Genomic DNA, 24784 nt, shown 5'->3' on the forward strand with positions numbered 1-24784 from the left:
CACAGTCTCTCCCATTCTCCCCCCTTTCTCTTTCCTTCCCTTTCTCCCTCAGTTACTCTCCACTTCTCTCCCTCCCCCTCCTCTCTCTCTCTGCCTTTCTCCTTCCCTCTCTCCCATTGTATCTTCCAGCGTCTGTCTCTCTCCTTCTCTGTCTCTCTTCTTCCATCCCTCCCTCTGTCACTGTCACAGTCTCTCTCTTTCTCTGTCACTCAGTCTACATTCTTCCTTTTCATCTGTCTTTTTTTTCCCTACCCCCTCCCTCTCCTCTCCCTCTCGCTGTACCTGAGGGTCTGTCACTGGGTTGCAGTCTTTCTGCATGCTGTCTCACCATGTGACAGTCACTGTCTCTGCATGCTGTCTCACCATGTGACAGTCTCTCTATGGATGTCTCTTTGTGTCAGTCTCTTAATAACAGTCACTCTGCATGCTGCTTACCTGTGACACTCTCTTGGTGACAGCCCCTCTGCATGCTGCCCTCCTGGGCAGTCTCTTGGTGACAGTCCCCCTGCATGCTTCCCTCCCGGGCTGTCTCTTTGTGACAGTCCCGCTTGCATGCTGCCCTCCCGGGCTGTCTCTTGGTGACAGTCCCCCTGCATGCTTCCCTCCCGGGCTGTCTCCTGGTGATAGTCCCTTTTGCATGCTGCCCTCATGGGCTGTCTGTTGGTGACAGCCCCCTGCATGCTGTCCTCCCAGGCTGTCTCTTGGTGACAGCCCCCTGCATGCTGCCCTCCCGGGCTGTCTCTTGGTGACAGTCTTTTGGTGAAAGTCTCTCCGCATGCTGCCCCCCCGGACTGTCTCTCCCCCCGGGTGTCCTCTCTCCCGCAGAGATGCCTTTCCACCCGGTAACTGCGGCGTTAATGTACCGGGGGGTGTACACCATCCCCGAGCTACTGAGAGAGCACTCACCGGCACAACTACCTGAGGACGAGATAGAGGGTGAGTGACCCGGGGAGTGGGGGGTATAGTGACATGAGGGAGGAGGTATAGAGAGTGAGAGACCTGGGGGAGGGGTATATTGTGTGAGTGACTTGGGGGAGGGGGTATATAGTGTGTAACCTGGGGGAGGGGGTATATTGTGTGTGACTTGGGGAAGAGGGTATAGAGAGTGAGTGCCCTGGGGGAGGGGTATATAGTGTGAGTGACCTGGGGTAGGAGGAATAGCGGGTGAGTGACCTGGGGGGGAGGGTGGGGGGGGATATAATGTGAGTGACCGGGGGGGGGGGGGAAGAGGTATAGAGGGTGAGTAACCTGTGGGAGGAGGTATAGAGAGTGAGTGACCTGGGGGAGGAGTTGTAGAGTGTGAGTGACCTGGGGGAAGGGGTATAGAGAGTGAATGACCTGGGGAGGGGTATATAGTGTGAGTGACTTTGGGGAGGGATATACAGTGTGAGTGACCTGGGGGAGGAGGTATAGAGAGTGAGTGACCTGGGGGAGGAAGTATAGAGAGTGAGTGACCTGGGGGAGGGGGTATAGAGGGTGAGTGACCTGGGGGAGGGGTATACAATGTGAGTGACCTGGGGGAGGGGGTATAGAGGGTGAGTGACCTGGGGGACTGGTATATAATGTGAGTGACTTGGGGGCGGGATATATAGTGTAAGTGACCTGGGGGAGGAGGTATAGAGAGTGAATGACCTGGGGGAGGGGTATATAGTGTGAGTGACCTGGGGGAGTGGGGGAGTGGGTATATAGTTTGGGGTACATGGGGGATGGATATATAGAATGAGTGATAGGACAGAGGGGGTATATAATGTGAATGACCAGGGGGAGGGTTATATAGTGTGAATGACATGGGGGGTATATAGGGTGAGTGATATAGCAGAGCGGGTACTGTTTATAGTGTGAGTGAGAAGGGGGAAAGGTTATGTAGTATGAGTGACCAGGGGTAGGGGGTATATAGTGTGAGTGACATTGGGGAGGGTGTACTATTATAGGGGGAGTAACATCGGGGAGGAGGTATATAGTGCCGGGGACATGGGAGAAGGGGCATATAGTGTGAGTGATGTGGGGGAGGGGTATATAGTGTGAGTGACTTGGGGAGGGTATATAGTGTGAGTGATGTAGGGGAGGGGTATATAGTGAGTGACTTGGGGGAGAGGGTGTATATTGTGGGGGACATGGGGAGGGGTATATAGTGTGAGTGACCTGTGGGAGGTTGTATATACTGTGGGGGATATGAGATAGGAGTGTAAATGGCGAATGACCTGGTGGAGGGGGTATAAAGCGTGAGTGACATGGGGGAGGGGGTGTATAGGGTGAGTGACATGGAGGAAGGGGTATATAGTGTGAGTAACATGGGGGAGGGGGTATATAGTGTGAGTAATATGACAGATGGGGTATATAGTGTGAGTAATATGACAGATGGGGTATATAGTGTGAATGACCAGGGGAAGTAGGCACATAGGGTGAGTGACCTGTGGCAGGGGGTGTATAGCGTGAATGACAACAGGGAGGAGTTATGAAGGGTGAGTGACATGGGTAGGGGGCATATAGTGTGAGTGAGAAGGGGGCAGGGATATAAAGTGTGAATGACCGTCTGGCTTGTCTCAGTCCACATGGTGCCTGTAGGCGGACGCTCACAGAGGTATGCAAGGGAGACTGGTTATGGTGAAATTAAATAAGGCTTTTATTGCACCTGTTTCCTTAACATCAGGAAACCATCCAAACAAGGGGTAAACAAAGCTTCTATTCACTTGGGAGTATGTCTAGTAAAATACTATGCACTCCACAACTCCCTTTAGATAAGCATGTCTCCCAGCCCCAAACATATAGCATGAAATGAACAGATATAAAAAGTCTTATAAATGAAAGTCTTATCTGTTAGCTGGGCTGCTGTAGGGGAAGCTTCTCTGCTCTCTTGGAACCGCACCCTTGTGTGCACAGGAAATGTCAGGCTCCAGGTTAGAATCTTGTCCCCTTTGTCTTGTGGTCAGCTTGTCGCTCAAGACATCTGTCCTTCCTTGGTTCAGCCCAGTTGTGAACTAAGGAATCTCTGCTCTGTCTCCAAGTTCAGCTCAGGTGTGAGCTAAGGAGTCTCACTTCCTGTCTCAAAAGACAGGCTTTTCTAAGCAATCTAATCAGGCAGGTGGTGTTTGTTAATTGACTACCAGCAGTTAACTACCACACTGCTGGATTAGAGGCACATTACCTAAACAGGGATAACGCCCCTGTTACATACCTCCCCTGTTTGTGGGAAGCTCGGGCTATGCCACGGCCAAAGCCCATCCTTCCACTCTCATTCTAGATATCTCTGTGACTTGAATGAGAGTAGATGGAGGAAGAGAACCCTCAGTCCCGCTGGGGTTGGAGCCCTTTCTCCAGTTTATTCGTGTCTCCTCCCGAAGGTGCTTGAGATCAGAACTCCTCAGTCGCTCGAGGAGGACTTTTTCTAAGTATAGTCTTTTTGCTATGTGCGCGGTCATGAGATTTCCCTCGCGTCGGATGCTCGTCTTATTGTAGGCAGACTGTATGGGAGTAGTTGCAGAGCGTTTAAAAACAGCCCTTTGAGTTTTCTGCTCTTGAAGCTGTCTCTCTGCCCTTTTCCCACTCAATGGGGTTGCTAGTTCAGCCTCTTTGGGATTAAGTTGTAATTCCACACCCACTTCCAGAGAATGTCCCATCTTTTCAGCTTCATCAGCTAAGGATTCTTCTGGTTTTGATTCAGCACGTTTTGCTTTCTCTGAGCTTGCTTCCACATTTTTATTGCATTGTGAAGCACTATGAATTTCTTTGCTTGGGCCGCAATTACTTGTTTTAGTTTCTGGACCTTCTTGTGCTCCCATATGTGCCTGGTCACCTGGGTTCTAAGCTTGGCCTCTAGCGATGCTTTGGTGATGCTCAGGGTAGCCTTCAGTTTCTCATGCTGCTTTGCGGGGACATACTGGGTAATCAGACGTTCCTGCAACACTTGAATTTCTTTAACAGCCTGCAGATTTTCTTCCTGCAGAGTTCGCTGCTTCTCCTTGGCCTTCTCGAGGTGCGTACGCAGACCTTGCAGTTGGTTCTGCAGTCGGTGCTCTGCTTCAAACTTCTCACCTTCCAAAAGTCTATTTATTTCTTTAAGCTTGTGCAGCTTTTCATTCTTTTCCTTGACGTCGTTTGTCAAATGAAAATTTTCTTCTTTGAGTTTTAAGTTTTTTCTTTTTAATCTTAAATTTTTTCCTTTTTCAGTCTCTGTACTATTCGGGGCCTCCTTGCAGTCCTCCTTCCATTTACGCACATCTGCTTTGAGAATGACAGTCTCCTGGCGTGAGACTTCCTTCTCTAGGTTGAGGGTCTGAAGCTCCCTCTGAGAGACTTGGAGATCTGTATTAAGATTGACCATCGTTTCTTTAGAAATGTCCAGCTCCTCAGTGAGACTGTGTAGTTCCTTTCTGGAAACTTCCAGGTCTGTGCGACAGCTGTTGGTCTCATGATGTGAGACATCCAGTGTTCTGCAGAGTGTATGAACCTCTTTCTGAGATACGTCTACGTCTGTCCGGACACTGTTGACCTCCTGTTGTGAGGCATTCAGCTCTATGCAAAGAGTGTGAACCTCTTGCTGGAAGACTGTCATCTGCTTCAGTGCCTCCTCATATTTCCACTTCAGCTTAGCCATCATTATATCAGATTGGCTCTGCTTTTCATCCATGGCGGAAATAGTAGCGTTTGCAGTATCTAGCTCAGTCTTGAGATCGTCCAATTCTGTCCTGGCCAAAGAGTACATTGTGAGCACATCTTTCTGTAGCTTCACGTTATTTTCCAGGAGCCGATCACAGTCACGCCTGGCATTTTTCAGGACATCCTCAGGGCTGGTCAAGGGATCGACACTCACTGGTTCCGGCTCCGCTTCCCTGGGATGGTTGGTTGGGGGTTCCTCACTAGTGGCACCGGACAGACACTTCTTTGGGGTACACGACTTCTGCCTTGGGCCCTCTGGATATTCGGTTAACCGCGGGACGAATTCTCCTTTTTCTCTAGGCTGCAGGGCATCTCGGTCCCCCTTTTTCTCCACAGGATCTGCGGACGTGTCTGTTCCTTCCATGGTAAGTGAAGAACCGCTTTTCTTTTTCTTTTTTCGCCTTTTTGTTTTGGATGACACCGTTCCCTCAGGGATACTGGGGTCTTCATCTTCATTCGAAATTTTAGCAGCGTCACTGGATCCACCTGGCTTTTCTTGCAACTGTAACAGCTGACGGAAATATTCGGTTATCCACTGCTCCCGCTCTTTCTCCTGCCGATCATATTTGTCATCATAGGGAGCGGTCTTTTCGGTTCGTACCGAGTTCAGGCACCCCCACCATTCTTGGGGTGTTTTGTGGGTGTGACTCGGTTTGGGTTCCTCATAAGAGATGTCTTCCTCCTCATCGGACTGGAAGGGCCACTCTTCCGTGGGGTAGGGTTCATTACAGGAACGCTGCATCTTGTCCTCCATTTTGGGGCTATCAGGTGTAATTTTCTTCCTGACCTAAGGAGGCGCTATTGCAGCTGTTACCACTGTATTTGCTAGAACCCCCAATTGTGGTAGTCCTACAGGTGGGCCTATTTTGCTTGTAGAGGTCGTAGCTCTCACAGGTATCTCTGTAGACTTTTTTTTCTCTCTTGGGTAAGTTTACAATATCAGCAGTACTGTGCACACATTTTCTCTCATCAGGTATACAGGATGTGTAGTTGCTAGGTAAAAAAGTCTATTTGCTTTACACCATTTACTTGCTAGGTTTAATCTCATTAGGTATGATGAATGTGCAGTTGCTAGGTAAAAATTTCTGTTTGCTTTACACCATTTACTTGCTAGGTGCAATCTCTCTGCTTCAGCCAAATAATGTGATTTTCTGCTTGAGTTCAGTCTCTACTTTGGGTATTATGACATTCACTCTTCACATTTTGGGATACCTTTTACACAGCTCAGCAATTCCCTTTTTTTTTTAGTAGGCAATTTTACCCTCAGCACTTGTTTACTGAAAATTCCCCTGCTTCAGCACAGTCTTGAATCAATTTTCAAAATTTTCTGCATATACTCCATTCACAACTGGTAGTCCTATGCGGTGTGGCAGCCTTTACTTGCAGAATCAGTACCGCTCGGGGTCACCATCTGTATTCACTGCTTCAGCTAAACATTTAAAAACAACAAACGCCTATCCCTTTAAGGGCTAACTCACTTCTTGAACCCTGACTATGACTGGAAGGCAAACCCCCTATTTCAATGACCATATTACACTTTATTGTGATAGGCAAATAAGGTTTACCTGCTTCAGCAGTCTCACTCTCTCTCCTCTTGGGATTGGGAAAAAGAGTCCATCTGTGCTTTTGTAAGTTTCAGTGCAGGTTAGATTTCCTGCCTGGGTGTGTATCACTTTAATTCTGGTCTCTGCTGCATGAGATTTTTTTTGTTTATGTTGCTCAGACTGTTTGTAGACAAAAAAGCACCAAAAAAAAATTTCACAGCCAACTCCGGTCCCTTCTAACTTCAAAGACCACCTCTCATCCCACTGCTGACACCATATGTAGGCGGAAGCTCACAGAGGTATGCAAGGGAGACTGGTTATGGTGAAATTAAATAAGGCTTTTATTGCGCCTGTTTCCTTAACATCAGGAAACCATCCAAACAAGGGGTAAACAAAGCTTCTATTCACTTGGGAGTATTTCTAGTGAAATACTATGCACTCCACAACTCCCTTTAGATAAGCATGTCTCCCAGCCCCAAACATATAGCATGAAATGAACAGATATAAAAAGTCTTATAAATGAAAGTCTTATCTGTTAGCTGGGCTGCTGTAGGGGAAGCTTCTCTGCTCTCTTGGAACCGCACCCTTGTGTGCACAAGAAATGTCAGGCTCCAGGTTAGAATCTTGTCCCCTTTGTCTTGTGGTCAGCTTGTCGCTCAAGAAATCTGTCCTTCCTTGGTTCAGCCCAGTTGTGGACTAAGGAATCTCTGCTCTGTCTCCAAGTTCAGCTCAGGTGTAAGCTAAGGAGTCTCACTTCCTGTCTCAAAAGACAGGCTTTTCTAAGCAATCTAATCAGGCAGGTGGTGTTTGTTAATTGACTACCAGCAGTTAACCACCACACTGCTGGATTAGAGGCACATTACCTGAACAGGGATAACTCCCCTGTTACAGTGCCCCTCAGGCACATGACGTTGTGGTGTTAGCTGGTGTTTGGGGATTGCCCCTATGAGGGTATCATAGGCTGAGGAGTGGGGTGTCAGGGTGTACCCCCGAGGTCTGTGTGTAATGTTTCAGAGGTAGGGTGTGTGTTTCACAGGATGTCAAAGTCCCCCGGGGGTATTACAGGATTTAATATAGGTGTCACAGTGAGTCCCTGGGGGTATTACAGGATGTGATATAGGTGTCACAGTGGGTCCCTGGAGGTGTCACAGAATGTGATATAAGTGTCACAGTGTGTACCTGGAGGTGTCACAGGATGTAATATTGGTGTCACAGTGGGTCTGTGGAGGTGTCACAGGATGTATAGGTGTGACAGTGGGTCCCTGGAGGTGTCACAGGATGTAATATAGGTGTCACAGTGGGTCCCTGGGGGTATTACAGGATGTATAGGTGTCACAGTGGGTTCCTGGAGGTGTCAAAGGATGTAATATAGGTGTTACAGTGGGTCTGTGGAGGTCACAGGATGTATAGGTGTGACAGTGGGTCCCTGGATGTGTCACAGGATGTAATATAGGTGTCACAGTGGGTCCCTGGGGGTATTACAGGATGTAATGTGGGTGTCACTGAGTTTATTGAGAACGTCAGTGGGTGTAATACGGATGTCACTGAGTTTATTGAGAGCGTCAGTGGGTGTAATGCGGGTGTCACTGAGTTTATTGAGAACGTCAGTGGGTGTAATGCAGGTGTGTAACAGGGACTTATCACTGTTTGAGAGAAACTGCCTCTAAATCCAGCAGGGAGATGGTTAATTGCAGATAGGCAATTAACTAGACTTCACCTGGCTACATTACAGTTCTAAGAAACGCCTCCTGTTGGAAACAGGTGAGAGATTTTTCCTTTGCTCACATTTGGGCTGACAGAAGGAGAGCAGAGAAGCCTGTACACAGACACTGTCTTGAGCATAAAGGCTGTGCTGAGATCAAGACACCCAGAGACCTATATTTCCTGGACACAGAGGACCCAGGAACCTGCCAGAGACTGACACGGAGGGCCACCTGCTTAAGGTACCTCCTGAGACTTTTGGGTAATAGGCTGGTAATGGGAATATCCCTCCAGTGCTGCAGATAGAGTCTGGGGAAGTAAGTTAGCCCTTACAAAGGGATAGGGGTTTGTTATTTTGTTGTTTTTGTATGTTTTGCCTGGATAAAAGAACAGGCTCAATAAAGCCAAGATATAATTTCACCCAAATCAGTCTCCATTATATGAACCTCTGCGCACATCTCTTACAGGGTGTCACTGGGTGCATTGAGAGCGTCAGTGAGTGTAATGCGGGTGTCAATGGGTGCATTGAGAGCGTCAGTGAGTGTAATGCGGGTGTCACTGGGTGCATTGAGAGCGTCAGTGAGTGTAATGCGGGTGTCACTGGGTGTATTGAGAGCGTCAGTGAGTGTAATGCGGGTGTCACTGGGTGTATTGAGAGCGTCATTGAGTGTAATGCGGGTGTCACTGTTTTCTGAAGCCAGGGTCACGTTTGGTGTGAATGGCTCCCGATAGCATTAACACAGTTCCCTTTTAATCACTCCAAGTCCTATAATATTTCCTCCACTTTATTGGAAAAAGCAGCAGAATACAGATACTTGTGGATGGTGTGTAGTGGTGATTATTAGTTAGAAACCGGTAAAAAGAGATGGCCTCACCATGGGAGATTAACAGAGAAGGGTGCTGTACTCACTGTCTCCAGGGTGGAAAAGGAAGTGAGGGGCAGTGTGGGTAAAGGGAATAGTCTTGGGACAGACTATCTTTGAACAAACAGGGGGGGCAGACTAGCCCATTCTGGTGAGGATCTCAGAGGCTGCAGTAACAGCTCACTGATTTCATGCCCAGAGGCAAGAAATGCAACATTGTTACATGTCACACAGGCACAGTATGTGTATGCAAACTCCATGCAGCTGAAATAAGAACTGACAGGCAGAAGCTGCAAGGGAAAGAGGGGGGGTGAACCAAAAATGTAGTTCTTGTTCCATGACACTCCCCGTCTGGTATCTGGAGATACCACTATATTCTAAGTATATGTGGAACATATGTGCAATATAACAACATAACAATGCAAAGATGATGTCCACATAACGATGGGATACCGGCCGGTACCCCCAGCTAGAAATCCTTCGCCATCTCGGTAAGGGAAGTAGGCGGATGCACAGCTCTAGGTTAGCTTGATGCACCACAATGTCTTTGTGTAAAGGTCCCTTTCACTGTTTTCTTTCAACTTTGTGAGAAAACAGTCCCTTTGACTCTGTAGTTTTCTCTACAGAGTGCATCGCCTCATGGATATGCCAGTTGTCATCCTATCACCTGGCGTTTGGCTGAAGGAGATGGCCTTTGGCTCCTTGCGGAAGCGGATCAACGCCCCGGAAGACTGGTTGTCAGATCTAGTCCAGTGAGTAGTGCCCCGTTTGGAGAAGCTTCCTGGTGCCGAGCATTGGAGTTGAACGTTATCCAGATCTGGCTGGGTTTCTGATGGTGGTGGACACCAGATGATGGGAGGTGCCGGCATTTTTTACCTTCCTTCAGTGAAGGCGCTGGTTCTTCGTGCCCGCTAAGGAATCTCTTCCGCGTGAAGACCACAATTTGATTCTTGGTCTTCGGCTCCCTTTGTGGGTTGCGGCCGAGCGAAGTGAGCCTAGGGATGGCAGGTTCTCTATTGTTCGGGAGGCGTCCTTTTGGTGAATGGAATGGTAGCGGAGTCACCCAACTGCCTAGTCCGTCTTTAGAGAGCTCCTTGACTGTTAACCTCGGGAATCCTCTATCTTCTTTCGATGGTGTTTGCTTGTCGTCGTTCCTTGTTGTCTGGAACGCTGTACACCGTAGGTCATTGGTGCATTCCTCTTGCACGAGAACATCTCCCCGTAATTTGGTGAAACGCTTTTGTGTTTCTTTGTTAACTGCCATCAGGAGGTTATTTTCTCCCTGGACATAACGAAGAACAGTCTCTTTTGCCCTAGTAAATCCCTTTATGAAATGTCTCTGTGGCTGTCTCCTTTTAGACGTGTGAGAAGACCGTCTTTTTGACACTGTGGCTTCACCTGTAGGGTGCGATCTTTTGCGGCTATGCCAGCCGTGGCAGCTGGCTGCTTTGTCACTTGATACTCTGTGGAGAGGAACAACTGAACGTCTTAGTCATGCCATTGCTCGCGAGAGGACTGTTTGATTGTTTATTGCCTTTTGGACGATCCCTTTGTCGGTCACCTTTGGGAGGTTACTTTCTTCCTTCGGTGGAATCGACTCATCATCCCTAGCTGTCTGAACGGCTCAGCATCCTAGGCCATTGTCACATCCCCCCGATGTGAGGATGTTTTTGTTGATCTCAGGGGTATGACCTTGTCTTTTCTCTTCACTTGGCCCTTCGGTCACTTGGAGATGGCCGAGACATGGTTCAGAGAGAGATGTGTGTCCACATTCTGTTACCACCGTTCTGCGAGCATCAACATAGTCTTGTCCGTGCTCTTTGTCAGTGCATGCGTTGCCCACTATCACCCATCCTAGGTCAAGTCTTTGGGCGTATCTCGCTTTGTGGGGTCCGTTATGCTGTTTACAGACTTTATGTACCCTCATGATGTCCCTGCCGAGCAGCAGCAAAATCTTGGTGCCTTGTTCTACCGGCAGGATGCAGTTGGCTATTCCTTTGAGGTGCGGGTAATGGCGTGCCATGTCTGGTGTGGGAATCTCGTCCCTGTTTGTGGCCATGTGGCTGCACTCGATGAGTGTGGGAAGGGGCATGTTCACTTTGCCGTCTATTGAGCATATGGTGTAGCCATTCACTCTTCTCCCTGTGGTCTCCATTCGCCCTGCGCACGTTCTGAGAATGTAAGGAGAAGCACCGTCTTGTATGTTAAACATGTCGAAGAACTCTGACCTGACCAGCGATCGATTGCTCTGGTCATCGAGGATTGCGTACATCCGAATAGCCTTCTCAGGTTGTCCCTGGGGGTGCACTGCGACAAGGCATATTTTGGAGCAGGACATTTTGTCACCTTCTTTTCAGCAAACCTCAGTGCACTGGGATGTGACAGATGTTGACTCTCCTTCTTCTTTCTCCCCGCCATGCTCCGCTACGGAGGATGGGTTGTTGAGTTGGTGGAGTGTCAGCGCCTCTGGGTGTAACGATGTCACGTGCTTGTCACTTTCGCACACTGTACATTTGATTTCTTCTTTACAGTCTCTGGCTAGGTGAGTCGTGGAACCGCAGCACCTGAAGCAAACTCTGATTTCTCCAAGTAACCTCTTGCATTCCTCTAGGGACTTCATCCTGAACCCAAAGCACTTGTTAAGCGGGTGGGGCTTCTTGTGTATGGGACATTCCCTGTTTGGGTCCCTCGGTTCCTCGTCTCCGGCGGCCGACTGATCGGGAGTAGTTTGGGTCGTGGGAGGCACGTCCGTCCTGTGGACCGAGATGGGTGTTTGAGTGTTACCGTATCTCGCCACTGGTCTTTCATTCCTCAGGCTGCTTGCACTGTGTGTGGTTTGCGCACCTAAGATGAAACTGGGATCGTTCCTTGTCCTTGCCGTTCGCGGATGAAGCTGACGAAGAATGAGAATGGGGGGAAGGCGACTTGCTTCTCCCTTTTGTATTTGGAGCCTTGTGAAATCCATTTTTCTTGGAGGTTGTAGGGTAGCTTCTCCAGGATGGGTCTAGGACGTTGAGACCTATTAAGGAATGGTCTTTCCTTGCGAACTCCAGTTCTTGCAGCAGGTCCCCGAGCTCTCGTAACTTCGAGTAGTCTTTAGTTGTGATCTTGGGAAAGCTGTCGAGTCTTTTGAAGAGCGAGTCCTCGACTGCTTCGGGGCTACCGTAGGACTCTTCTAGCCTTTCCCACACTAGGTCAAGACCTACTTGGGGTTGGTGCGCGTTTGCCGCCCGAAGTCTCTTTGCGTGCTCCCTGGATTCGTTCCCCAGGAACTTGAATAGCAGGTTGAGCTCTTCCCTTGCTGAGAAGTCCAAGGTTTTGATTGCGTCTTTGAACGTGAACTTCCACGTCCGGTAGTTCTCAGGGCGGTCGTCGAAGCTGATGAGCCCTGCTTGCACCAGGTCACGCCGGATCATGTACTTGGCTATGTCTGTCAGGCCTGAGGCATCGGCGTGTTTGTCCCGTTCTGAGGTAGTTGCTGGGAGGGTCCGTGCGGTCGCCTCTTCCTTGGCATGGACGCGTGATGGCTGCTGGCCAGTGTGAGGGGCTGTTCTCTCCCGTGTGGGTGTACCTGGATTGCGAGCCTGTTGTGGTGCATCCGTGTGCGCGCTGGCGTGTGGATCACTGTTGCGGCTGTGGCTATCCCAGGCAGCATGTGCCATTGAAGGAACAGCGTCTTCTCCTCGTGGACCTAGCAAGTCTTCGGTGTCTGTGGAGTCACTCCCTCCGTGTTGAGATGGTGCGCTGGTGTTTACACTGAAGAGGCTCCTTACGTAGTCTTCAGTGCGTTGGGCTGGATCCTCTGAGGCTATCTGTCTGTACGGTTGCTCCCCGCCTGTCTCGCGGCTGCTTCTAGGACCTCAGCTTGGGCTATGGCGGCGGCGGCTTCCTTCTCTTGGTTTAGGGCCTCTAGGTTAACGTCCACCTCTGTCTTTTTCCGTGCAGCGGCTGCAGCGGCGGTGGCAGTGGCTGCCTGCTCCTCCTCTTCTAAGCGGGCCCTTTCTAGTTTCATGGCTGCCTCTTTCTGAGCGTATGCGGCCCTGGCACGTGCGGCCTCTGCGGTAGCTCGCGCCTTGGTGGCGTTTGCGCTTGCGCTAGACACGTGAGATTGCGCTGATCTTGCTGACCTTGATGAGTGCCTGGATGTGCATGAGCGCTGCGATGCGGTCTCCTGCAAAAGGTCCTTTCTCTTATTCTCAGCTTCCGTGATGCACGGTTTGCACGATGCCATCACGTTCTAGGTCAATCGCCTTTTAAAGGTCGCGCTCTCGTATGCTGTCTTCCGTGTTAGCTCTTGTTAGATAGGTGAAATATGCCTGTGACAGTGCTTGGTAGCGCGAGTGGTCTATCTTCAATTGAGTTATTGCCTGCTCGAGCTGTTGTACATAGTTACCAGCGCCGGCGACATTGCATATCCCAAGTGTGATGGTTTCCCAGGCCAACTCTAATTTAGCGCGGTGCGCTTCAATGTCAGTCTCATATTTTTCGCGGGCCTTTTGTGTCAGTGTGACTGTCCGTTTGGGCCTTGGGTCTGCCTGCGCCTGTTGCAGTTGCGCAGCAGTCTCTGTGTCTGAGTGATCGCTCTCCTGCGTGATGTCTGGTGAGGCTCTGAGCTCTGTGTGTAGGCCTTTAGCCGGTGCGTGTGGCGTGCGGTCTTTTACCTGTCTCAGCGATGGGCGTCTGTCTCAGATGATGCCGAGCGGTGTCCTGCAGCGTTCTGCGTAGGGGTAGCTGTACTCACAGGTGTCCGGTGGCTCTGACCCGTGTCCTGGCGGGTGTCCGGTGGCGTTAGCCGTGGGGACGTGCGCAGGGGTAGGTGAGATGGTGGCTCCTCACTATGTAGCTGTGCAGAGGGTGAACTCAGACAGAGAAAGGCAATTAGGTTTTGTGTAAGAAGCACTGTTTGTCTGCAAAGCTGCTGCCTTGTGTGCAAGGTTGCAGCTGGCTGTGTCCAGTGTGAATCTGCTTGCTTATTTGTAAGGCTGCAGGCTGTGTGCAGTTTGCTGTATAAAGCTTGCTGCCCTGTCTGGCAGGGTAAAGCTGCTGCTGTTTGAAAGGCTGCTTGTGCAGTGTAAGCTGCTTGCTGCTTTTCAGTCTGCAGAGACTGCTCTGTGTTCTTATTAGCAAAGTAAGGCTGCTCACTTGTCTTTGCATAAAGCTGTAGTTGTTTGCTGTGTAAAGGCTGGTGGCTCTGTGTAGCAATGTGGAGCAGTATGCTTGTACTGTGGTGGTGAGAGACTGCTGTTTATTTGCTGTGTAAGCTGCTTGCTTGTTTCTTTAGCATAAAGGCTGTGGGTAGCAGCTCCTCTGTGTGTGTCCCCAAGGCACATGGTCCTTTTTTTACTTTTCTGAAGCCAGGGTCACGTGTGATGTGTGAATGGCCCCAGATAGCATTAACTCAGCTCCCTTTTAATCACTCCAAGTCCTATAATATTTCCTCCACTTTATTGGAAAAAGCAGCAGAATACAGATACTTGTGGATGGTATGTAGTGGTGATTTATAGTTGGAAACAGGTAAAAAAAGATGGCCTCACCATGGGAGATTAACAGAGAAGGGTGCTGTCTCCAGGGTGGAAAAGGAAGTGAGGGGCAGTGTGGGTAATGGGAATAGTCTTGGGACAGACTATCTTTGAACAAACAGGAGGGGGGGGGGCAGACTAGCCCATTCTGGTGAGGATCTCAGAGGCTGCAGTAGCAGCTCACTGATTTCATGCCCAGAGGCAAGAAATGCAACATTGTTACATGTCACACAGGCACAGTATGTGTGTGCAAACTCCATGCAGCTGAAATAAGAACTGACAGGCAGAAGCTGCAAGGGAAAGAGGGGGGGTGAACCAAAAATGTAGTTCTTGTTCCATGACACACTGGGTGCATTGAGAGCGTCAGTGAGTGTAATGCGGGTGTGACTGGGTGCATTTAGAGCGTCAGTGAGTGTAATGCGGGTGTCACTGGGTGCATTGAGAGCGTCAGTGAGTGTAATGCGGGTGTCACTGGGTGCATTGAGAGAGTCAGTGAGTGTAATGCGGGTGTCACTGGGTGCATTGAGAGCGTCAGTGAGTGTAATGCGGGTGTCACTGGGTGCATTGAGAGCGTCAGTGAGTGTAATGCGGGTGTCACTGGGTGCATTGAGAGCGTCAGTGAGTGTAATGCGGGTGTCACTGGGTGCATTGAGAGCGTCAGTGAGTGTAATACGGGTGTCACTGGGTGCATTGAGAGCGTCAGTGAGTGTAATGCGGGTGTCACTGGGTGCATTGAGAGCGTCAGTGAGTGTAATGCGGGTGTCACTGGGTGCATTGAGAGCGTCAGTGAGTGTAATGCAGGTGTCAGTGTCTCTGTTCCACATTAAGATTCCTCTCAGGTCTTGGTGAAGAATTCAATTTGTTCAAACACGAGACACAGGAGCTGGGGAGACCCAGTGTGTAACTGGAGTGTGTATGTGTACAGGGTGTAACTGCAGTGTGTATGTGTACAGGGTGTAACTGCAGAGTGTATGTGTACAGTGTGTGAATGCAGTGTGTATGTGTGCAGTGTATGACTGCAGTGTGTATGTGTACAGTGTGTGACTGCAGTGTGTATGTGTACAGTGTGTAACTGGAGTGTGCATGTGTACAGTGTGTAACTGCAGTGTGTGATACCAGTGTGTGTATTTGTAGTGTGTGAATGCAGTGTGTGTGTGTACAGTGTGTGACTGCAGTGTGTATCTGTACAATGTGTGACTCCAGCGTGTGTATGTGTGCAGTGTGTGTTTGTGTGCAGTTTTATGACGCCAGTGTGTGTATGTATACAGTGTGTGACTGCAGTGTGTGTATGTGTGCAGTGTGTGACTGCAGTGTGTATGTGTATAGTGTGTAACTGCAGTGTATATGTGTGCAGTGTGTGACACCAGTGGGTGTATTTGTAATGTGAGACCCAGTGTGTAACTGGAGTGTGTATGTGTACAGTGTGTGACTGCAGTGTGTATGTGTACAGTGTGTATGTGTTTAGTGTGTGACTGCAGTGTGTATGTGTACAGTGTGTGACTGCAGTGTGTATGTGTGCAGTGTGTGACTGCAGTGTGTGTATGTGTACAGTGTGTGACTGCAGTTTATGTGTACAGTGTGTAACAGCAGTGTGTATGTGTGCAGTGTGTGTGTATAGTGTGTATCAGCAGTGTGTGACGCCAGTGTGTGTATTTGTAGTGTGTGACTGCAGTGTGTGACTGCAGTGTATGTGTGCAGTGTGTGACGCCAGTGTGTGTATGTGTGTACGTGTAGTGTGTGACTGCAGTGTGTGTATGAGTACATTGTGTGACTGCAGTGTGTATGTGTGCAGTGTGTGACTGCAGTGTGTGACTGCAGTGTGTATCTGTACAGTGTGTAACTGCAGTGTGCATGTGTATAAGGTGTAACTGCAGGGTGTATGTGTGCAGTGTGTGACACCAGTGTGTGTATGAGTACATTGTGTGACTGCAGTGTGTATGTGTGCAGTGTGTGACTGCAGTGTGTATCTGTACAGTGTGTAACTGCAGTGTGCATGTGTATAAGGTGTAACTGCAGGGTGTATGTGTGCAGTGTGTTACACCAGTGTGTGTATTTGTAGTGTGTGACTGCAGTGTGTGCAGTCTGTGACTGCAGTGTGTGCAGTGTGTGACTGCAGTGTGTGACTGCAGTGTGTGACTGCAGTGTGTGTATGTGTACAGTGTGTGACTCCTGTGTGTGTATGTGTGCAGTGTGTGACACCAGTGTGCGTATTTGTGCAGTGTGTGACGCCAGTGTGCGTATGTGTGCAGTGTGTGACGCCAGTGTGTGTATGAGTACATTGTGTGACTGCAGTGTGTGTATGAGTACATTGTGTGACTGCAGTGTGTACGTGTAGTGTATGACTGCAGTGTGTGTATGAGTACATTGTGTGACTGCAGTGTGTATGTGTGCAGTGTGTGACTGCAGTGTGTGACTGCAGTGTGTATCTGTACAGTGTGTAACTGCAGTGTGCATGTGTATAAGGTGTAACTGCAGGGTGTATGTGTGCAGTGTGTTACACCAGTGTGTGTATTTGTAGTGTGTGCAGTCTGTGACTGCAGTGTGTGCAGTGTGTGACTGCAGTGTGTTTGTGCAGTTTGTGACTGCAGTGTGTGTATGTGTACAGTGTGTGACTCCTGTGTGTGTATGTGTGCAGTGTGTGACACCAGTGTGCGTATTTGTGCAGTGTGTGACGCCAGTGTGCGTATGTGTGCAGTGTGTGACGCCAGTGTGTGTGACTGCAGTGTGTGTATGTGTGCACTGTGTTTGACTGCAGTGTGTGCGTGTGTGTGTTTGTCTGTGTGTGATTGCAGTGTGTGTACAGTGTGTGACAGTATTGTTTGTATGTGTACAGTGTGTGACTGCAGTGTGTGTGTGTGTGTTTGTACTGTGTGTAACTGCAGGGTGTGAGTGTGTATATGTGTGTATGTGTAGTGTGTGTATGGGTAATGTGTGTCTGTGTACTGTGTGTGATTGCAGTGTGTGTGTACTGCGTGACTGCAGTGTGTGTATGTGTATGGTGTGTGACTGCAGTGTGCGTGTGTGTGTGTGTGTGTATTTGTACTGTGTGTAACTGCAGGGTGTGTGTGTTTATGTATGCTGTGTGTGACTACAGTGTTTGTATGTGTGCAGTGTGTGTATCTATCTGTATTCTGTGTAACTTCAGTGTGTGTATCTGTACTGTTTGTGTGTGTGTGTGTGTGTGTGTGTGTGTGTGTGTGTGTGTGTGTGTGTGTGTGTGTGTGTGTGTGTGTGTGTGTGTGTGTGTGTGTGTGTGTGTGTGTGTGTGTGTGTGTGTGTGTGTGTGTGTGTGACTACAGTGTATGTACCTGTACTGTTTGTGACTGCAGTGTGTGTGTAGTGTGTGACTAGTGTATGTGTGCATGTACTGTGTGTGACTGCAGTGTGTGTATCTGTACTGTTTGTGGCGTGTGTGTGTGTGTGTGTGTGTGTGTGTGTGTGTGTGTGTGTGTGTGTGTGTGTGTGTGTGTGTGTGTGTGTGTGTGTGTGGTGTGTAACTACAGTGTGTGTGTATGTATGTACTGTGTGACTACAATGTGCATGTTCATTGTATGTCATTCACTATGTATGGGGATTGTGTGTCTTGCTCTTTGTGTGTATGTGCATTATGTGTCTTGCACTGTGTGGGTATGTGAATGATGTGTCTTGCACTGTGTGTAACAATCCAGTATCTGTGTGTAACAATGCAGTATCTGTGTGTATGTGCGTTGTGTGTCTTGCACTGTGTAGCACTGCAGTATCTGTGTGTATGTGCGTTGTGTGTCTTGCACTGTGTGTAGCACTGCAGTATCTGTGTGTATGTGCGTTGTGTGTATTGTACTGTGTAGCACTGCAGTATCTGTGTGTATGTGTGTTGTGTGTCTTGCTCTGTGTATCACTGCAGTATCTGTGTGTATGTGTGTTGTGCGTCTTGCACTGTGTGTAGCACTGCAGTATCTGTGTGTATGTGTGTTGTGTGTCTTGCACTGTGTGTAGCACTGCAGTATCTGTGTGTATGTGTGTTGTGTGTCTTGCACTGTGTAGCACTGCAGTATCTGTGTGTATGTGTGTTGTGTGTCTTGCACTGTGTAGCACTGCAGTATCTGTGTGTATGTGTGTTGTGTGTCTTGCATTGTGTGTGTAGCACTGCAGTATCTGTGTGTATGTGTGTTGTGTGTCTTGCACTGTGTGTAGCAATGCAGTATCTGTGTGTATGTGTGTTGTGTGTCTTGCACTGTGTAGCACTGCAGTATCTGTGTGTGTGTGCTTGTGTGTCTTGTACTGTGTGTAGCACTGCAGTATCTGTTTGTGTGTGTGTGTGTGTAGCACTGAAGTATCTGTGTATGTGTGTGTGCATTGTGTGTCTTGCACTGTGTGTAGCACTGTAGTATGTGTGTGTGTGTGTGTGTGTGTGTGTGTGTGTGTGTGTGTGTGTGTGTGTGTTGTGTGTCTTGCACTCCATCTCCCTTTCTTCTCACCCTTCTCTCATTCTTTCCCCCTCTAACCCCCTTTTCCTACCGATCTCCCCTCACTTCCTTTCCTCCTCTCCTCCGCCCATCTCTGCCTCTCTTCTACTGCCCTCCGCTTCTCTGTCTCTCCTCTCCCCCTCTACGTCCCTCCTCTCCGTTCTTCTAGAAATATTTCAACTTTGATGATTTTTCAAGATTTGTATGACATAAACCAGGCGACATTTCAGCTGCTTTTCCCTGGACTCCTATATTTTGTTTGTCTTTCTGGATATTGTGGACCCCAGAACTGGATGCTAGATAAGATCAAACCAATTAACTGTACAGTGGCCTCACCTCCTTCCTGTGTCTTTCTAGAGATGTGACGTCTAGGACTGAACTCTGGACTCTAGATGTAATCTGTGAATTGGTTTCACACCTTCTTGTGTCCTTCTAGAGATTTGACTTCTAGGACAGAACTTTGGACTCTAGATGTAATCTGTAAATTTGTTTCACACCTTCCTGTGTCCTTCTAGAGATGTAACTTCTAGGACTGAACTCTGGACTCTAGGTGTGATCTGTAAAGGGGTGTCACACCTCCCGGTGTCTTTCTAGAGATACTGAACTCTGGACTCTAGATGTGGTCTGTAAAGGGGTTTCACACCTCCTTCCTGTGTCCTTCTAGAGATGTGACGTCTAGGACTGAACTCTGGACTCTAGATGTGGTCTGTAAAGGGGTTTCACACCTCCTTCCGGTGTCCTTCTGGAGATGTGACACCTAGAACTGAACTCTGGACTCTAGATGTGGTCTGTAAAGGGGTTTCACACCTCCTTCCTGTGTCCTTCTGGAGATGTGACGTCTAGGACTGAACTCTGGACTCTAGATGTGGTCTGTAAAGGGGTTTCACACCATCCTGTATCCTTCTAGAGATGTGACGTCTAGGACTGAACTCTGGACTCTAGATGTGGTCTGTAAAGGGGTTTCACACCTCCTTCCTGTATCCTTCTAGAGATGTGACGTCTAGGACTGAACTCTGGACTCTAGATGTGGTCTGTAAAGGGGTTTCACACCTCCTTCCTGTGTCCTTCTGGAGATGTGACCTCAAGTATTGGTCTGACCAGTGACCTATAAAGTCGTCTTACCTCCTTTTCATTTCAAGGATGATACCTGTACTAGTACAGCACAACATCCTGATAAATGACCCCCCCTACCTCTCGCTGTCTGTGTGTGTCTGTGTGTGTAGCTGTGCATGTGTGTGTCCTTCACATGGTTTGATGAGGATATTTATCCTTCTCCTTTGTCCGAGACTTTAAAAGCCCAATATGTCCCCACTGGAGGTGTTTGGAGTCTGGCATGGGGTGTGTGCATATGGAGACTATGTGTGTGCATGTGTGGGATGGGGGGGGGGGGTCAGAGTGTGGGAAGGGGGTGCAAAGTTGGGGGTGCAAATGGCAATGGATGCATAGTGTGTACATGTCTGCAGAAGTGGTGCAGTTGTGGGGTACAAAGCAGTGCGTTAGTGGCTCGTGTGGCAGGGATGGGGCTGAGTCCTTCACTCCTTGTCCCTGCGCAGAGATACGAGAGGCATTCAAGGTGTTTGACCGGGACGGGAACGGCTTCATTTCCAAGCAGGAGCTGGGCACGGCCATGAGGTCTCTGGGGTACATGCCCAACGAGGTGGAGTTGGAGGTCATTATACAGAGGTTGGATATGGACGGTGAGTCCTGGGAGCACCCTCTGTGTATGCTGAGTGTGCAGGCTGTGTATACTATATGCTTGCGCTATGCCAACTGTGTGTATACTGTGTGCATGTTCTGTGTATACTGTGTGCATACTGTCAGTATGTTTTGTGTGTGTACTGTGAGCATGTTCTGTGTATACTATGTGCATACTGTGAGTATGTTTTGTGTGTATACTGTGAGCATATTCAGTGTATACTGTGAGCATGTTCTGTGTACACTGTATGCATGTTGTGTGTATACTGTGTGCATGTTCTGTGTATACTGTGTGCATACTGTCAGTATGTTTTGTAAGTGTATACTGTGAGCATGTTCTGTGTGTACTTGGTGCATATTCTTTGTATACTGTGTGCACAATTTTGCTCTGTGCAGGCTGTATAAAGGCTCAATATAGGGTTTCTCACATAAAGTACAATAGCCATTAACGCCTGTTAGTATGCCCGCTCTGATGATAAAGTAGTTATCCCTCACCTCTGTCTGTCTCCGTCTGTTTATCTGTATGTCTCTCCATCACTCTCTCTTTATCTCTGCATGTTTCTCACACTCTCTCATTCATCTCTCCCTCTCTACTCCTTCTGCATCTGTCACTTTCTCTTGCTCTCTGTCTCTCTCACACTATCCTTCTCTTTCATACTGCTTCCTCCTCTCTTCCTTCTTTCTCTCTATTGTCTTCATTTCTCTATTTCTTTCTTTCTCCCTCTCCCTCCTCTCTTTCTTCTCTCTGTCTCCCTCCTCTCCTGTCTTCTCTCTCACTCCCTTGTTTCTTTCTCTCCCCTATCCCTCCCTCCTCTCTCACCCTCCATCCTAGTCATTCTCTTTCTCACTCCTCTCTCCCCTCTGCTCCCTCCTCTCTCTCCCCTCTCCCTGTCTCTCTCTCCTCTCCCCTCTCCTGTCTCTCTCCTCTCCTTCCCCCTTTCCCATCCTCTCTCCCTCCCTTTCCTCTTACTTATTCTCCTCCCTCCCCCTCTCCCTCCTCTCCTCCCCGCCCTCCCCCTCCTCGCTCCCTCTCCTCGCACCCTCTCTCTCCTCTCTTTCCCTCACCTCTCTCCCTCCCTCTCCTCCTCCCTCTCCTCTCTCCCTCCTCCCTCCCTCCCTCCCTCTAATCTCTCCATTACTCTCCTCCTCTCTCCTCTCTATCCCTCCCTCTCCCTCTCCTCTCATCCTCCCTTTCCTCCCTCCCTCTCTCTCCCCCTCTCTCCGTCACCTCTCTCCCGTCTCCCCCCCTTTCTCCCTCCCTCTCTGCCTTGCCCTTCCTCTCTTCTCTTGCCCTCCCTCCTTTTCCTCCCTTCCTCTCCCCCTCTCTTCTCTCTCTCTCTCCTCCTATCTCCCTATCTCCCTCTCTCTCTCTCTCTCCCCTCTCCCCTCTCCTCTCTCCCCCTCAGGAGATGGTCTGGTGGATTTTGAGGAGTTTGTCACGTTATTGGGGCCAAAGATAACCACGTCGGGAATCCCGGACAAGTTCCACGGTGCTGACTTTGACACCGTGTTCTGGAAGGTAGTGTGTGCACGTGTGTGTGTGCACACACATCCATGTGCATATATGTCAACATGTGTGGGTGTCTGTGTGTGTATCTGTGTGTGTATCTGTGTGACTGTGTGTATCCGTCTTTCTCTGTGTCTGTCTTACTGTGTGCGTGTGTGTGTGTGTGTGTGAATGTTTAACTGTGTGTCTTTCTCTGTGTGTGCATGTGTGATGATGGTGTGTGTCTGTGTGACTGTGTGTGACTGTCTTACTCTGTGTACATGTGTTACTGTGGGTGTCTGTCATACTGCGTGTGTATCTTGGCATATTAGTCTACACATAAGTTGTGCCCGGTGATTGTCCTGTGTCCCCTAAGCTGTGACCCGTGTCTCCTCCGTGTCTCCTCCGTGTGACATCTTGTGTTCTGTGTTACATGCCTGTCATTAGAACGATGATATACGTGAGCCATGCTGATGTCTCCCCCCTCCCTGTGTCCTTCGCGTGTCACCACCGTGTGACACCTTGTGCTCTGTATGTGACATGCCTGTCATTAGAACGATGACACACATGAGCCATGCTGATGTCCCCTCCCCCCGTGTCCTTTGCGTGTCCCCGCAGTGTGACATGCAGTCGCTGTCCGTGGAGGAACTGAAGCGTTTGCTGCACGACACGTTCTGCGACCACCTCACCATGCGGGACATCGAGAACATCATCCTGACGGAGGAGGCCGGCAACCTGGGGACACGAGGAGACTGTCCCGTGGACATGGAGAGTGAGTGTCACCTCGCCACACACTGCGATGTCGCCAAAAAGGTGACGCACACTGGGATCAAAAATATGTGCGTTTCTCCAGACTGGCGTTATTAATTCATTCGTTTTGGAAGGTCGGCCACTTAAAAAATGGAAACCACGTATTTATTATAAGCCACTTTTTTTTAAGGCGGGTGCAGTATTCCCTTTAAGCAAAACCCTCTAGTTTTCCTGCAAAAAAAGATGAAAGTGTTTTCATTTTCCCCCGGGCCCTTGGTAAATCTGATCTCATCGGATTCTTGTTGCGCTAAACGCTTATCTATAAAGCACATAGAGAGTTAGCAAGCATGGAAGCGGCTTTGCTGGATTGCAGCAGGGGGCTTTCCTCGGACCCGAACCCCATTCGTTTCAGCTCCGGGGGGTCCCTCCGCTTCCAGAGATACAAACCTCCGTCTGGGGCGTGCCGGTATCCCTGTGGAGTTTAAAAGTCCCGGACCAATAGGAAGCTGCACCGGGTGACGTCACGGCTTCCTGTCGGACATTTAAACGCCGCCATTTCGTTAGGCACACAAGTTTTCCTGGCTGCAGAGATACCGGCAGCACCTGCAGGAAGTATGAATCTCTGGAAGAAGGGGGACCCCGGGAGCTCAAATTAACACAGTGCTGCTCGGGAAACCCTCCACTTCAAACCTGTAATAAAAAATATAAACAGTCAGTGAAACCTGTATTGCTGCTGTAAATATTTACCTGCCGACGCCAGGACAAACACAAAAGACACAAGGTGTATAATACGGTGAGATCCCAAGAATGCAATGTAAAAAATACTTAGGCTTCAATCACCTACATTTAACCTAAGCTATCACTAGAGAGGAGGAGGGGCCCCCTTAACCGCATGCTGCCAGAGATAGCCGTCAATATTGGCTCTCACACCTTTGCATGGTAAGGTCATTTGACTTCCCTAAATATTAATTTTATAGGGGGTCCACATTAAAAATGGACAAGTGGCAAAACAGTGACGCACTGTGAGTGCTCATTTGCATGTCATTACCCAGAATCCCCGGCTGCAGAGGAAGCACGGTATGCACAGAGATAATGGGGAAAGGCAGGGCAGCAGACCTGTCTGAGACCTGCGCACACGTGGGATTTCTATTTGCTGAGCCCCGTACGGTGTTGTCACTTATTTAGTCACCATAACGTTCTGTGCGTGTAAATATTAATATAACACTGTGTAAATCTACTTGTAATGAGCGTGAGGTTTTTTTTTTAATGAATGAGCGCTGACGATCTCAAGAAGGCTGCGGTGTGATAAGATTCCTCGCTGGTCCTTCTGATGTCTGCCCGGCACCTCCTGGGGGTTTGACATTGCAGCAGTAAGACGCAGCAGAAGCCAGATGTTTATTTCCCTCTCCCCCTTTCCCCCCCCCCCCCCCCCCCGCCCATTCCAGGTTCCTCGAACCAACAGATCCGCCAGACCTGCGTGCGGAAGAGCCTGATCTGCGCCTTCGCCATTGCTTTCATCATCAGCGTCATGCTGATCGCAGCCAATCAGGTGCTGCGGAGCGGCATGAAGTGACGGAGGCGGCAGGAGGAGGTGGACCTACCCCCCGTGGACTGAGCGTTATCCTCCCCATCTCACCAAGGACTGCAGGAAAAAGAAGGGGGACCCCCCCCCCCAGCTCCGCCCGCCGCCAAACTCCCCCTGTTTTGAAATCTAGCATGGGAAGCATTGCATGGAAACTGCATGGGCATTTAAATTGTCAGGTGACCAATCTGTCATTTTATAACCTATAACACGAAGGAACTCTCTCTCTCTCTCTATATATATATCATATGTAAATATATATACGGATATATAACTCTATATTTATGAAAAGTCAGCAATAACACTTGGGTTGGTGCACCCTTTCACTGCCGGGCCTGGCATCGGCGGGGTTAAAGGGCTCTCGGCTAACGCGTGTAACCTTCTTACGCTGCCAGGCGAAAGGCGGTTAAAGGGTTAAGTCGTCCTCCGCTTTCCACCCGTTTTAATGTTACCTGTACGCCACCCCCTCTTTCCTTCCACGTCTTCGTATATTGTAGCCTTTGTTTGAGATATATATATATATATATATATATATATATATAT

At 49.1% G+C, this 24784-nt stretch overlaps 1 protein-coding gene across 2 annotated transcripts; it reads left to right on the top strand.

The window, feature by feature from the left end:
- CABP7 (calcium binding protein 7) lies at positions 1–24784 on the top strand. Of its 2 annotated transcripts, none has more exons than XM_075568870.1 (5): positions 1–936; positions 20282–20425; positions 21830–21942; positions 22528–22722; positions 24105–24784. In XM_075568870.1, exons 1-5 carry the CDS (start codon positions 828–830, stop codon positions 24150–24152), a joined length of 609 nt encoding a protein of 202 aa, XP_075424985.1. In that variant the 5' UTR covers positions 1–827; the 3' UTR covers positions 24153–24784. The 2 variants fall into 2 exon arrangements, with proteins under 2 accessions (XP_075424985.1, XP_075424983.1); XM_075568868.1 differs by having other exon boundaries at positions 12–936; positions 22528–22681; positions 24105–24779.

This window comes from Ascaphus truei, chromosome 13, assembly GCF_040206685.1.
Source record: "Ascaphus truei isolate aAscTru1 chromosome 13, aAscTru1.hap1, whole genome shotgun sequence".
Lineage (NCBI taxonomy): Eukaryota > Metazoa > Chordata > Amphibia > Anura > Ascaphidae > Ascaphus > Ascaphus truei.